General features: G+C 44.9%; 2 protein-coding genes across 4 annotated transcripts; one reads left to right on the top strand and one right to left on the bottom strand.

Moving 5' to 3' along the window:
* Positions 1-629: 629 nt before the first annotated feature.
* On the bottom strand, positions 630-4,069 carry golt1ba (golgi transport 1Ba). The gene is made up of 5 exons (XM_086103135.1): positions 3,924-4,069; positions 3,103-3,194; positions 2,764-2,942; positions 2,573-2,654; positions 630-1,676 (listed from the first exon to the last, which is right to left on the bottom strand). The coding sequence occupies exons 1-5, from the start codon at positions 3,946-3,948 to the stop codon at positions 1,638-1,640; spliced, it is 417 nt and encodes a 138-aa protein (XP_085959261.1). The 5' UTR covers positions 3,949-4,069; the 3' UTR covers positions 630-1,637.
* An 88-nt stretch (positions 4,070-4,157) lies between these two features.
* Positions 4,158-11,793, top strand: recql (RecQ helicase-like). 3 transcript variants are annotated; one of them, XM_086103759.1, is made up of 16 exons: positions 4,158-4,440; positions 4,674-4,747; positions 5,155-5,379; positions 5,485-5,664; positions 5,772-5,878; positions 5,965-6,163; positions 6,251-6,417; positions 6,502-6,580; positions 6,664-6,812; positions 6,880-6,997; positions 7,089-7,227; positions 7,304-7,395; positions 7,720-7,936; positions 8,115-8,244; positions 9,133-9,262; positions 9,768-9,916. In XM_086103759.1, exons 2-15 carry the CDS (start codon positions 4,720-4,722, stop codon positions 9,235-9,237), a joined length of 1,935 nt encoding a protein of 644 aa, XP_085959885.1. In that variant the 5' UTR covers positions 4,158-4,440; positions 4,674-4,719; the 3' UTR covers positions 9,238-9,262; positions 9,768-9,916. The 3 variants fall into 3 exon arrangements, with proteins under 3 accessions (XP_085959885.1, XP_085959883.1, XP_085959884.1); XM_086103757.1 differs by lacking the exon at positions 9,133-9,262 and having other exon boundaries at positions 4,160-4,440; positions 9,768-11,793; XM_086103758.1 differs by lacking the exon at positions 9,133-9,262 and having other exon boundaries at positions 4,160-4,440; positions 4,674-4,738; positions 9,768-11,793.
* The last annotated feature ends 3,280 nt before the right edge of the window (positions 11,794-15,073 follow it).

Here is a 15,073-nt window from a genome sequence, read left to right on the forward strand (position 1 = left end):
GGGTAGCCTGTTCAACTGTGATGTCATCTTCAGTCGACAGTCAGTGGCAAAATGGCGGCCCCCTTAGAAGTGTAAAAAGGGATGGATTTTCTCATTCCGCAAACGCAATATAAACCAGAATACCGTCTTTACAATAGTGTTGCGGCATAGAACTCATTGTAAAGAATAATTTTGACTTAACTTCCCCATAATGTATGATTAAACTTGTTTGGCAAAAATGATTTGATAATCAAAGAAATGCTTGCACAGCCAATAATGGATGAAAGCTTGAAACTAATTAGGGCCCTAGCGTTTCTGTCGACATTTGTATTAGCATTCCCCATAATGATTTGCATTTTGGAGGGGCTAAATGTAACAAAAACTCAACAAAACTTTGCACACATAAAGGGCCTGATGAAAACATTGATATTTTAAAAGTTGCCATACATGAGTAGAAAGAAAATTCAGTTTATATTAGATGTAAATGGAACAAAATGAAATTATCACAACAAAAATAAAAGACCATCATAGCTGATGTTCCATTTTGGAGGTTCCACTCCAACACTGTAACATAAAATTCCAGCCAGTCAAATTCTGAATGTTTTTTATGCTTAAGAAATCAAGATTCCTGCAAAGAAAAAAAAAAGAGACAATTTTCTTTCTTTAGTGACAAATATTTATACAAAATACTGTAAACACAATTTGTACAGTTCATTCATGGGGAAACTTTGTAGTAAATGCTAGCCACTGATATGAAAACAAAAATCTACTTTGCCGAACATTAACAGAATGGACATATAAATGAAGCAAAAACATTTACAACACTTGGTTTTTGACCACAAAGCCATTCCTGTTGGCAATCCACATGGTTTACTTTCGAGATGCAGTGAGCAACTAAACAGTGGAGCAAGACAAAAATGACCTTCATCGCAACTGTTGTGGATGTGCTTAAATACACAAAATGACAGTTTCAAAATGCGATCAAAACATCTTTCCTGCTGTAATGTCCAGCATTTAAATAGCCTAACACATGTCAGGGTGCACGCGACTTGCCTTCAATGGACTTTACGGTCGTGACAAAAGTGGATCAGATCTCCTCACGTTTGCCTCTTAAATACACATCCTCAAAGTGTAATTCAAAGACCTGATGTTTGGATATCGCATGTGTTAGCTGTAATCAGAGCTCCGAGACAAAAAACAAACAAACAACAGCATCTCATGAGCAGCACAAATAAAATGCTGCGCTTCAAAAGCTTTGTCGAATTTAAAGGAGAGGCAAAAAAAAAAAAAAGACAAGACGGCAAAAAACTTGTCCACTATTCATTCTTGCAGAAGGTTGTTGATTTCAATAATCCACATATTCTGGGAGGCCTCTGGATGCCTTCAATCACAGTGGGGGACACTGTGATTTATCAGTTGGGGGTGGGGTGGGGGGGGATAGTTTGGTCACTCGTTCAGTAACAGACCTATGACCTATTGATGGGCACTGATGACAAGCACAGAGAAGCGAGTCTTTCTTCTTCTCCCGCCTGCCGGTGGGTGTCGTTACTGAATGTAGAACCTGAGCAACTTGAAATCGTTTCCGTTGGCGGATGGCGTCGCTTTGTTGAAGCTGCTATTTTCCAACAAAGACGTCTTTGCGTACAAGGATGTCAGTGTTATACCATGGTGTTGCCCTCGCTTGCTTTGTCCACATACTGAAAAGAGAAGAAAGCAGCCGTGGTGACTTTTGGTTTAGAACATGTAGCCCCCCCCCCAAAAAAAAAAAACTGCGCAACAGGACATGATGTGTCATATCTTGTCTTTGGTTTTACACTCTTTCTTCACACTTGCATGTTACATTAAAAATGCTTGTGAAGTGACAAGGATTCATAATGGCAACTGTTTATTTGTGATTATTTCCTGTTGGGGGGGCCAAAAATGTGAAATCTTTATCCACCGGGTTTGTCTTAAAAGGACATTGGACGATATTAACTCCCGCTATACTGTGTCTGTGTGTGCCTAAAAAACAAAACAAAAGAAAACAAACAAAAAAACCTTTCTGGTAATCTAAAAATAAATAAATAATTTCAGAATTTCCACCTTTTCTGTGAACTATAACCTTGTTATATATAGTTATGGGGTGAGGGTAAAGAAAAAAACCCATTTGGGGCCATCAGAATATCACGTTTAGACTTTTGACTTGACGTTTGCTTTTCAGTGGCTCTGATTAAACCCACACAAAGTTCGACGGTTCTTGTCGGAAAGATGGAAAGATTCCTGAAATGATTATCGTAAAAAAAGAAAAACATTTTAACACAGGTGCCAAATTCTGATGACTGCTTTACAGGCATGCAAGGAAAATCGGCAGTGACTGACCACGACTGCTGATTATCCTACGAAGGCTTTGAAAAAAAAAAAAAGCACAGAAAAGAGTCACCCCAAATGTTTCCCCCCCCCCCACCACACGAGTCGTGGGGCACCTTCATTAAATTGAATTGCTTATTGCATCAGGTGAAATGAGACGGTGAAGGCAACTTCACATGACACTAAAAGCCACGCTGAGAGTAACCCGAACAAGAGACTCGGATCGATGCATTTGGCGAACACTTACCGAACTGATGAAGGGCAGGTTGAGGATGGAGCCGAGGACAGGTATCCTTCGGATGAAGCCTATTACGACGGGGAAGAAGCCCCTGGACCAACGACAGAAAAGATGAGACACAGGTGTCGGCATTTGCTTGAAGTGGCACGGCTTTGTGTGCGTGCAAAGCGCATGTTTCACCGGTTGTGGCGACGTCTTACCTGAAGAGGAGGAAAAATCCATACACCTCCAGCACAACGCCGATAATAGGCCAGCCGATCAGCACCACAAACACGCCTCCCAGGAAGAAACCGGTGGCTTTCATTTTGTGCTTTTGGAAAAAGAAGCGGAAAGTCCGCTCGAGGCCAATGACAAAGGCAAGTCCGGCGACAAACAGGATCTAGTGGAGCAAAAAAAATGACATGGTGCAACATTAGAAGATGACACCCAATTGAAGATTTCAAGAATTCTGTACATCTTTCCGAATCACATACAGAATGTAAATACAGTACAGCAAAACACAGAAGAGTAAACCCCTGCAATGGAAGATCCACACTCACGTTGCCAATCGCCAGGAGTGCTTTGTCAAAAAATAGGATCATCCCAAAGAAGAGGAAAAACACGCCAAAGCCTGTTAATCCCATCCCGATTTCTGTTGGGCACACAAAATCACACACACAGAGACACTTGAAAGCCATTTTATGACTTCTGGTATATTTATCTTATTATTGTATTTCCTTTTTTTATTAATGCAAGGAGATGAACAAAATAATCAGTCTTATGGTACTAACGGCACATAGAGCATATTTGCATGGCGTTTCTCACGATTTGCATGCAATTTAAAGACGAGAACGCTCACTCAGACCAGATAAACTGGAACTCAAGCGAACTGCACTCGTACAATTACAATTTGCAAATACGGGAAAACGCACTATAAAAACGAATCGTTGGAAAAATGCATGCATGGTCCCGTTTCACCAGTAACGTGTTTTCCCTGCAAAAAAAACAGTCGCTCTGACAGGTGTGGTTTATACTTTTTTTGCATTCTATTTTATTCTGCATTTATCCGATTCCATTTCCAACTGTTGTTTTTTTTTCCTTTCACTGTTAAGCATTGTTCCGTTTAGAATGGTCCCATTATTCCTGAGCAAATGCATACCCTTAACTAGACTATTTGGCGGATGTTCAAAGCAATTTATCTTAATTCAGAAACAAAAGCATTTATTGCACAAAAGAAAGTGTAACGTCGGCATGCATGGCTGAGGGAAAAAAATATGAGAGCTAGTCTTGCTAGCCTCAAATGCTAACAACTAGCTCACGAAGCCGGGTTCGTACAGCAAGGGGAAAGCGACTTGGATTGATCAGCAAAAGAAAGCCTTACTTTGCGAGTCCGTTAAGGAAATCATATTGGCAGTAATTTGACCAGTGAGTGCACAATACAGCTATAAGGGTGAAGGGTTCATCCAAGAATCTTAAGGTTGACAGCTGCCACTGCAGCAACAGCCACGTCTTCCGGAAACACACCCTCGCTCCATGACAACTTCCGGAATAGCATTTTAAACACTCCTCACGCTTTATAAGAGCAAATTTATATTTATATATATATATATACTGTACCACCTCATTACGGTACAAAATAAAATTTCAAATGTATTAATTTTGTGTCAACATTTAATATTTGTATTTTTGTTTAAAATAATTTGGGTGACTTTCTGCTCTTCATTCCGAATGGTAACCTGGGAGACAAAACCCAGTTCGCAAGCCCATAAAACTCCAGCCATAGTAACCGTCAAGTGTGTTCAACAACAAGGAAAGCGAACATCGTTCGAATGGTCAGTTGCATTGTTAGAGGTGACTAAAGTATATGAACTTTAGTACAGCTCGCTCTGCGTTCGATGGTGAGTATTACCTTCTTGAGCGTGATACTAATTTAGCTAGCTTGCTGCTTAATGTCTGTACAATCAACATCGATTTACAATTTACAGCGGTGGGGGGGATTCAACATTTACATTAACTTTTTTTTAATGGAAATGTTTGACAACTAACCTGGTAAAGTGATGGTCTTTTTTATATGTCTTAAAGAAGTAATAACGTAATAATTTCACCCTGCTGAAATACTTATTCATTCCAGGATTCATATTTATGAGGTTGGCAGATAATTAACGCCCGTTCATACGATGGATGGTCAGACAAATGGTGAGTCTGGTATGTAAAAGCAACCACAAAACCTTTTGCATGATGCTGTTTGTGCCAGGTGGCAAGAGAACCCAATAGGGACAAAAGAGAGACACAATAAAGGCTGAAGGTGTTGGCCTCAGAGGATAAACTCGTGCAGGTGCAAGACCCGATTGCTTATTGTTGCAACTGTCTAACTGCATGGGAAGGAATTTTCTTCAATGTTTTTGGTGTCACTCTTTCATGTTCCAAAACATTCAAGTTAGGTTAAATTGAAAATTAATTGCCCAAAGCTGGAAATTATTGTTTCTCCATTTTGTAACCTGGCACAAAAAAGGAATACAAAATGAATGAATCAACGAATAAATTATGAATGTGATTAATTTCCTATTCTGTAACAGCTCACAATTTGTTCCATTGCCACCGTTATGCTGCAGATGTTCAGGCCGAGCTGGACTCTGTGGAGGCCGAGCTGGAGCTTGTGGAGCTTCAGATAGCAGAGCTCCATGAAAAGAAAACCGAGTTGACTTCCCGCAAGGATGCGCTGCTGTGCAAGCTGGAGGAGGCCTGTGTTGCTGCATCTGCATCGTCTTCATCAAGCCAGTCTTCCAGAGCTGGCTCTGAAATGAGCAAAGATGAAATGCAGCACTATGATGGCACAGGTACGAACAAGTTGTAATGATGCGTGCAGTGAAAATAATCAAGTTCACCACAATGAATCCATGACGTTTTCTCATTTTACTGTCCAACGCTTCACCTTTTTTCAGATTTTCCGTGGTCCAAAGATGTGAAGCAGCACCTGAAGGATTCGTTTCACCTTTCCAAGTTCAGACCCCTGCAGCTGAGGGCCATCAATCTGACAATGTCTGCAAAAGATCTATTTTTGGTCATGCCCACCGGCAGAGGGAAAAGCCTCTGCTATCAGCTACCTGCAATCTGTTCCGACGGTACGCCGAGATCAAAGCGCAGGCCGTGTTTCGAGTCTTCCGCGAGCGATGAAATGCTGCGATCGTGGTATGATACGCACCGGTAAACAAAAATATGTCTCTGGTAGGTTTTACATTGGTTGTGACTCCCCTGGTGTCGCTGATGGAGGATCAGCTCATGTACCTGAAGTCCATCGACGTGGCGGCTGTAATGCTCAATGCTTCTAGTAGCAAGGTAAATAACCTGGGGGGGGGGGGGGGGGTTGGGGAGTGGGGGCAAATAACCCACCACACACATTTTTTTTTTTTTTGTATCTCCAGAATCACTCAAAGTCAGTTTTAGCCGGCATGATCAACAGGAAGCCCCCATTCAAGCTCCTGTACGTGACTCCGGAGAAAATCGCCAAAAGCAAGATGTTCATGTCCCGCCTGGAGAAAGCCAACAAGGCGAATCTTCTGAGTCGCATCGCCGTCGACGAGGTGCACTGCTGCAGCCAGTGGGGGCATGACTTCAGACCAGGTCATTACTTCCAGATCTCCCGTGAACTGGGAACGCCCCCCTCCCTAAGATTTTGAGTTTGCACCGTAAATGTCTTTCCTTCTGTAGATTATAAACTCTTGGGCATCCTGAAGAGGCAGTTTCCGACGGTGCCGGTGATTGGGCTCACGGCCACGGCAACCAGCGGCATCCTCAAGGACTGCGAAAAGATCCTGTGCTTGCAAAAGCCAATCTCGCTCACCACCTCGTTCAACCGCAGCAATCTCTATTATGAGGTAGCGTCGCCACGAGAGCCGCACTGGTTTTATCGCCAGGGTTAAATCCGTTGACGAGCCACCGGGCACCTTCATGTCTCTCAGGTACGCGCGAAAGCTTCTATCAACGTGTTGATCAACGACATTGCCTCACTGATAAAGGGCCGTTACAAGGACCAATCAGGTGCTGCCGTGAACCGGACGACAAAAACGCGTCTGTACACACGCGCGTTTTTTTAAAAACGCTGTTTTCCTTTTATCCCGCAGGGATCGTGTACGTATTCTCTCAGAGGGACGCCGAGTCCGTGTCCTATGAACTCCAGCAGAGGGGCATCGTGGCCGCCCCCTACCATGCCAACTTGAACCCCGACGAAAAGTCTCGCACTCATCACAAGTGGACGGCCGGCGAAATCCAGGTGCGCATTGGGAACGCTACCCGTTATCTTCTCGCTGTCAACGCGGTGGAATCTCGTGTGTTCGCAGGTGGTGGTGGCCACGGTGGCATTTGGCATGGGAATAGACAAGCCCGATGTCCGCTTTGTCATCCATCACACCATCAGCAAGTCCGTTGAAAACTACTACCAGGAGAGCGGACGGGCAGGTACAGTCATACCAAAGAATATCTGCAAATGATGTCCAGTGCCGCGAAAAAAAAAAAATCTTGACTGTGCTACTTTTAAAACTGACTCCAGGTCGGGACGATCTTCCGGCCGACTGCATTGTCTACTTTGGCTTCGCCGACATCTTCCGCATCAGCACCATGGTCGTCATGGAGAACGTGGGTCAACAGAAGCTGAATCAGATGGTGGCTTACTGCCAGAACGTCGACAGGTGACCTTTTCGCGCCGCCGCGGTCCCCCTTTGCACGCGGTTATGTAACTCGCGGCCGTCTCTCTGCGCTCGGCAGGTGTCGCCGCTCTCTCCTGGCAGTTCATTTCGATGAAGTGTGGGACCAAAAACTATGCGACCAGATGTGCGATACGTGCCGCAGCGGAACAGGTTTGTGTGTCTGTGTGTGCGATATGAGTCAGTCAGAGCCTATTATGTTCTTAAGCGTGTGATAATCATGCGAAATCCAGCCCTTGAGGAGGATTCCGCCGCCTGTCACCTTAAGACTGCAACGTCTTTCTGAAATCCCATCAAAGCGCCTTTTCTTGAGCGGCGGTCCCCTTGAATCATTTTCGACGGCCTGGCGTCACTCGCTCATAGCTGCTAATAAAATTGGCTTACGTTATTGAGCTAGTGAATGACTTTCATCTAAAGCCGGATGAAAAAAGTTGACTTTTGTACAATACCGATCAAAGCCTCTCTCTTCATCGTCAGACATCATCACTGTGGACATTACCAAACATGCCGGTCAAGTGGTGCAGATTTTGGAGCTCGCGGCATCCGCGGATGAGAAGCTGACTCCGCTCAAGTTGGTGGAGGCCTGGATGGGGAAGGGCCCCGCCAAGCACAGGAAATCAACGGAGACCACCACACTGTTCCGCCAGCAGGCCGAGGATGTGATTGTCCACCTGCTGCTCCAAGGATACCTCAGGTTACGTTTCACGTCGCTGACTCGCAATGACTTGATAAGCTGTCCACTGTAGTAACCGCTCTTCCCTGAAAGGGTTTTTATCGTGTTTTGACTCGTGCCGCCACACACAATGGATTATTATCAAATGTCAGGGTTCCATTCCCCTTGAGCTACTAACCCCTTCATTTTTTTTTTTTAGAGAGGATTTCAGTTTCACTCCGTACACCACCCACTTCTACCTAATGCTGGGCCGCAAGGCTCCGCTGCTGAAGAGCCAAACTCACACGCTGAGCATGAAGATGCGGACGGCATATTCTCAGTCGTCGGCGGTGAGTTCAAATTGTTACTCCGTATTCGCTATGCGTGCTCACTGATCTGATTTGCTTCTGAGCTCTGATTCACACTCCATTAAAAAAAAACAGTCACTCTGGTGCTCACCCTCAGACTGAAGTGGAGGCCGGTGGCTTGGCGGTGATTAAATCGCCGACCTTGCGGTGGCGATTTTTGCTCAGGCGACAGTCCACCGAGTTCACCAAAAAAAAAAAAAAAAAAAAAGTCATTCAGAAGGCTGAATATCACCAACTTGAATTTCGATCACCCACCCGCTCGGTCTTCTTAATTGAAACCGTGCTCCCTGATTGAGAACTCTGACAATCACCCATCTCGGATATTGCTCGTGCTGTCGTTTCGTGGCCTTTTGCTCGCTTTCCTCTAACGCCTTTCTTCCAACTCTCATGTCTATTTGTGCGTGTCTTTCGTCAATATCACATGTGTCTCGCAATGTCTCGCATTTTCCGAAGGCCTAAATCCAGGTAAATCGCCACCGAAGCTGCTTTTTCCTCAAGATGATAAGGTAACTGTGTCAAGGGGATTGCTAAACCGAGCAAACGGATTAATTATGCAGCATTTTGATCAATGTATCGGCCGACGGTATGCATCTATATAATCGGCAGATCAGATTTGTGATTGAATGGCTTGTTGTGGAAGTGATTTGGATGTTCAACAACAACCCGGAAACCGCAAAGGCTCCATCCAGCCTGCCATATTTTTGGGGGGGAAACGCATTTCTAATCAAAATGCGCAGTTTAGCAATCATCCTTGTTTGCAAGTTTTTTTTGTTTTTTTCTCTCTCTTTGGGCCGGTACTCTGTTGTCCGCTCCCTTTAGGAGTCTAATCCCCTTTGGGTAAAGGTTGTTGTCGTCGTTAATGGCCAACAGGTAAAAACAAAGAGAAACCGGGGAAAAGCCAAAGTGGTAAAGGGATCAGATCAGAATGATGAAGAAGCCCCGGTGTCCAAGAAAACCAAGAGAGCGCTCAGATAATCATTCCAGAGGAGAACCTGACAAAGTACAGTCCATCATTCCTGTTGTTGTTGTTTGTTTGTTTTTTTTTCCCTCCTTTGCTCATCGCATGGCAATCAACAGACACTGGAACGATTCAACCTTTAAGAGTTAAATGACAATGTGGCACTTGGGAAGCACTTATGATTCTTGCTAAACTCCGGCGCATGCTCACGCTAACCCTCGTCTGAAATCGGACGCGGCTTGGTTTCTCACTCGCCCCGGTGTGGAAAACTGACTGTATGGGCAAAACAATCCCAAAGATGTTTTCCAAAATACTGATGCTCCAACGGTTATAATATTATCACATCGAGTTACCGGCATGGAATCGCAGACGCTAACATTTTACTAACCACGGTAGCTCCGTTTATGGTTTTGGTTTCTTCTCACTAAGTACGGAATCAATGTGTCCGCCACCTCTCGAATGCCGCGCTCCGTCTTTAAGGCAACAAGCACAATTTCTTGATGCGCTTTCTACGATTCCACCCTGACCCCGATTTTTGTCACGACAGGACGTGGCCGCTCCCAGCGAGGAGATCATTGATGCGGTCTTTCACTCCTTTGTCAAGGAAAACAGCTGTCTCCCCCAATCGAAACCGAAAGAATTTCAAGCACCCAAGCACCCGCCTAGGAAACCAAACATGAACCGGGCCGATGAGACGGACAATCACACTCGACGTGCAGTCGAAGCGAACGTTGAGATCAAAACCCCAGCCAAGTCTTGCTCGAAACGTAAATCCACCACTCCGCAAAGAGCAAGAAAGAAGCCCCACGCAAATGTCACGTCGGCGCTCGTTCCATCTCCGTTCATCGTCGACGACCCGCCGGCCTGCACGGTCCCCAGCTCTCCCTCCCAGGCTTCTTTCATTTCCGAAACTGCGGCTGAGGAGCTCTGCGACCTGCGCAACTACTACAGGAACCAACTTCGGAGAATAAACTACATCTCGCAGGAGTATCTGGGGCAGCCCAACGAGTCGGGACTGCTGGCGTGTATCCGGCAACCTTTGAAGTCCCTGCGGCTGCCCCGCAGGACGGCCATCACCCAGACGGCTCGCAGCTTGTGGACGCGGGTCAGCGGCCGCAGGAAGCTGGTCCGCCGGTGACCGTTGGGGTTTCTCTTGTGGTAAAACTGTGCTTTGCCGCTCCGTTGCCGGCGTTTCAATAAATATCTGACTTTGCTATGCCGCCGTCCTCCTGTCGAATGGATTTTTCAAGCCCGGGGCTCACACGCAGCTTCAGTCCCCCCCCCTCCCACCACTGCCGCTCTTTTCACGGGACTGACCTCTGGCCATGCTCATCTCAAGACAGTCTAAAGCGATTATTCGCATCGCTGTCGTTTCAAGTATGGGAGACATCCACGACCGCGTGCCACGTGAAGCGCATCCGTCGACGGCGGGGAGAGAGTGATATTCATTTCAAAAGAATGCCAGAGCGATAGAAGAAGCAGCCAGAAGATAGAGGAAAAAAAAAGCAGCCAGATGCCAGGTAGTCTTTGCATTATTCATATAAGCACACGCCACGTTATGGTTTCAATAATATATGAAAAAAAAAACATACAGATAGTATCTTACACTCTGTGAATAAATGATCTTAAGGATTAGACCTTGTTTCTCCCTTCCCGTCCTCAAGGCTCATTGAATATTCATTTAAATTGTGTTCCTTTGCCGGATGTCGGCTTTTTATTCAATGAGGTTTCTGTCCTAAAAATAACTCGGTGAATTTAGGATTCCAAAAACAACAAAACAAAAAAAGTCTCAACTCAAACTCAAGTAGCACCTTATTCAAGGGCACGACAATAGTTAGGAAGCAGACATTTATTTATTATTACTTATATAGGGGGCGGAGACTCATGTTGAAATTTAAGGACAATGATGCTTAGTTTACACACTCTTGTCATCTTAGCAATTAATTTTTTCGGGAGGGGCCAGCCAGGCAGCCTCCTTCAGCCAGGGTGCTCTGGTGCTCTGGGCTGTTAATTGAATTCAGCATCTTCAGCCCAGAGCTTTTAGTTCCTGTGTGAAAATTAAGTGCTGGAAATTTGTAGACGAGGCCCTCAGCGGAGTGCCCTGCAGCCTGATCCGGGGGAGAAAAAGCATCTACAAAGAAATTCCTTCTGCCCGTCGTCTTGTCGTGAAATTCCAATTTACTAAACTAAACTAAAAATTGTGGTTGAGTAGAAACTGCAGGGTTAGGGTTAGGGGTTCGTCCCTCCTTGAACCCTCAGGCTCGAAGGCTCGCTAGAGGGTTTTGTCTCAATTCTGACTTTGCGCCGCCCCCCCCCCCCCCCCCGCCACCTGAAGCAAACACGTCTCATCCTTTTTTTTTTTTTTTGCCCTACCTTTGGCGCCAGCGTGACGCAGCCCCATTTCCAGCTCCATGACAGTTCGAGGCCACTGCTCTGACTACGCACGACCGCCTTCTGACCGCTCCCCAGCGGCGCGCATCCTGCGGCCGCCCTTCCTCTCTCTTGTTTTTCTCCCTACCTGTTTCCATCCCCAAAACTATGATTAAAAAAATCCAGCAGATGATTACCACCCAGTTTTTGCTTGTCTTTATTTTTTTTCATTGACACACCGGTCACCTATTGACCCCTGATCTGGACTAACCAATGTATGCATAAAATGGGAATGACATTGTGGCCGGTCACCGCTTCCTCGTGGAATGACAAAGGGATTCATTTGCATCCCATTTTACACATGCAACTTCCTCTCCTCCTCTCCTCATTCTGATTCAGTCTGCAGCCCTCCTCTTCCTTCCTCTCCCATTGAGATGATTGCATAGAGCAGGGGCGAGAAGGAGAGATGAGCGGGAGGCCTATGAGCCCCCCCCCCAAAAAAAAACAGAATTAGTGTATTCATTGCCGAGGATCCGCAATCATTATGCTGTCCCACGCCCCCGCTGTGACGAGCTCCTGAAAAATAGCAGTCACGTTCTTCATTTTCCGTGAAAGGAGATGTCTTTTTTAAACTGCTCATTAACACCTGGTTTTCATCATCAGCCTCCTGGAAAAAAAAAAACCGCGGTGACGTTTCATCTAAAGCTCGTGAAGTACAGATTTTGCGTTTTGGTGGCGGATGACTCTCCGGATGGCTTCCTCGCGCGATTAAATCGTTTTCTTTCCAGTTACCCATCATCCTCATGTGGCGCCGCCGCAAATGTGGCTGCTCTTGCTCGGCCCAGTTCTCAAATCGCTCGTGTACAAATAGATTTATTGTTTGTGAAATGCGTTTTTCAACAGCCGTTGTTGCTCCCTCTTCAGCCCGAAGAAATATTATCGGTATCGTGGTATCGGTGCATTTTTCTGAGTACAAATACGATTAAGAGTACTGACATTGGTCGCTATATTGGAGAGCAAGTTTTGCTTTTGTTTTTCATCCTCTTCCACTGTTGCATTGTCAAGGCAATATATAAGACTGTATTTAGCCGACGATTTATGCAATCTAATCCCCCATTTTGAATGGATTTCACTCAACTGGCTGTAATCCTTTTGCACCGAGCTGGGACACACTGGGAGCCTGCCCTTTACTTTTCGCCTCTCTTGATCTCTCTCACACATCATTTGGCTCGGGTGAGCAGGTTGATTATAATTGTTTGGCCTCTCTGCCATCAAACCCAGGAAACAAGGACATAGTTTTACTTTCGGAGGAGGGGTTAAGAGTATTTTTCTTTTTTTTTAATAGAAACGCAAAGGACCGCAAGAAGGACGTTGAATAACTTCTCCGGGCAGTGCTTGGCTTCAATGATACCTGCCTGTTGTCGTGCTATTGGGGTCTCATCCAAACCCTAACAAGCATGGTGTTATGGCTCAAAGTCAAACCTCCAAAACCAGTTTCCCCGTCATTATTTCCCACAAGTCTGACCTTTCGAGAAATTGATCCCAGTCATGTGAAAAAGTTCACCAGATTGATCCGTTATCTGATATTGACTTGTTTCTGGTAAGAGCAGATTATTATTTTAACTTCATTATCTCGAGAATAAAGTTACAGCGGGTTATTTTTTTTCCCCCTGCATACTCAGCATCTCCTTGCTCCACTTCTCTGACATTTAATATGGTACAATATTGACACTAGCCGCAAAGTTCGGCAGGAGTCGGGCTGCGCTTGGAGTGCTTTTTTTTCCATCCAGCGAATTTGTGGACCAACACAGAGTAATTTACCCTTATCACGAGGAGCACACGAAACAAAGGGCCGTATTCATCTGTTGTCACGAAGGGAAAAAAAATGTTTTTCAGTCCTACTCGCACAAGGTTTGAAAAACAAATGTAACCTGGTGGATGTTTCTCATCAATTCTCAGGAATGCCCTCAAGTGCATTTAAGTTGGCACTTTCTGAAATTATGTAATTGATAGCTTTCATTGATAATTTAGAACTTCGCCAAGTGAATCATTTAATGATGGGAAGCAAATGCAGAGTACTTTAATTATTCACTCCAGACAGACTTTTTTTCTTTTTTTTTGGCAAGTCTGTGCATGGGAGAAGTGTGGGTGAGGCAAAGCACGGTGGTAAAAGGTGCAACAATCCACACGTGTGCAACATTCTTAGCGTTTGGCCTGGATCTTCCTCTTACTATTTGACCCCACAGTGTGAGTAGGGGGTTGGATAAGGGTGCGCCTGTGAGTGTCTCCAGTTTGTAAGCAATTCCAGACCTTGGGGATAGAGTTAACAACGTCTGTGTGCTTTGTCTAGCCTGGAGGAATTGAGGAGTGGGGGGGGGGGGTCTCTTTGGGTGCTGAAGGCTTTTCCAGCCATATGCAAGTGGGCTTACGTGTGCACATTATTTCATGAAACCATGACTATGGATGGTTTGATAAACAGCGACTTCTACGCCATGTCGTTTGGTTGCCACGGTGTGAACATTTTGCATAGAATTGACATCAACTGCAAGAATCAAATGTGTTAATTCATTCAGTTTGCTGTTTAATGGTCTGCTCCCTTAACATTGTGGGCCAGGCTCTTGGGGTAAAATGGAGGAAAATAATAATTAAATAGCACCGCGTCGGCCCCAAAAGATGCCGGCCCGCCGGGCATCTGCCTTGTACGCCAGATGGCCAGTCCAGCTCTGCCGTGGAGTCGGACATTGTTGCATGGGTTACGTGATGTTGCCTTCGCTGTGCGTGGGAGCAGCTTGAGATAGTATAAGAACAGGAACCATTTTGAACAGATTCTGAACACAGTGCTCTGATCGGAGATCAACACAGGAGAAAAGGAAAGGCTCTACAATATGTCATCCTCTGACAGACAGTTCTTTCAAAATGAGCCACTCATTACTGAGCATTAGCTCTGTTATTAGACTGCATTAGGGCTGAAAGAGGGTCTTGAGGATTAGTTAGGTCTGCTACCAGCTGGAGATATGCTTTAAACTGGACTGACTGAGGTGGGCTGTCTGGCATGTTAAAAAAAAAATCATACAATTACAGGAGATATAAAGAAAAACAATACAATTTCAAAAAGAACATTTCTCTTCGGTATACATTTTGAGACAATTGAAATCAGGCCATGATGTGAACGGCAAGCTAACAATACAGTAGTTTTGGGATTTTTTTCTTATAGTTAGTTTTTATTTAATTATAACTTGCTTTGAATTAAGTTAGTTTTAGAGCAGGTTTGTTAGCTGTCCTTTTTTTTTAATTCTTGAAAATGCTACGTTATGAGTTTTAGTATTAGTATTAGTATCAATGTCACATGACCAAACGTGATTGGTCATTACAGTACTGTACATGGAGCCCCTGAGCAACTGTGATGTCATTTTCAGGAGACAGCAAGAGACAAAATGGCCGCCGAAGGTGATGGATAGGAACAGGTGGATTTTGCTTCTTAAT

Source organism: Hippocampus guttulatus, chromosome 22, assembly GCF_054856545.1.
Source record: "Hippocampus guttulatus isolate MCC_2025c chromosome 22, RoL_Hgut_1.0, whole genome shotgun sequence".
NCBI classification, from domain to species: domain Eukaryota; kingdom Metazoa; phylum Chordata; class Actinopteri; order Syngnathiformes; family Syngnathidae; genus Hippocampus; species Hippocampus guttulatus.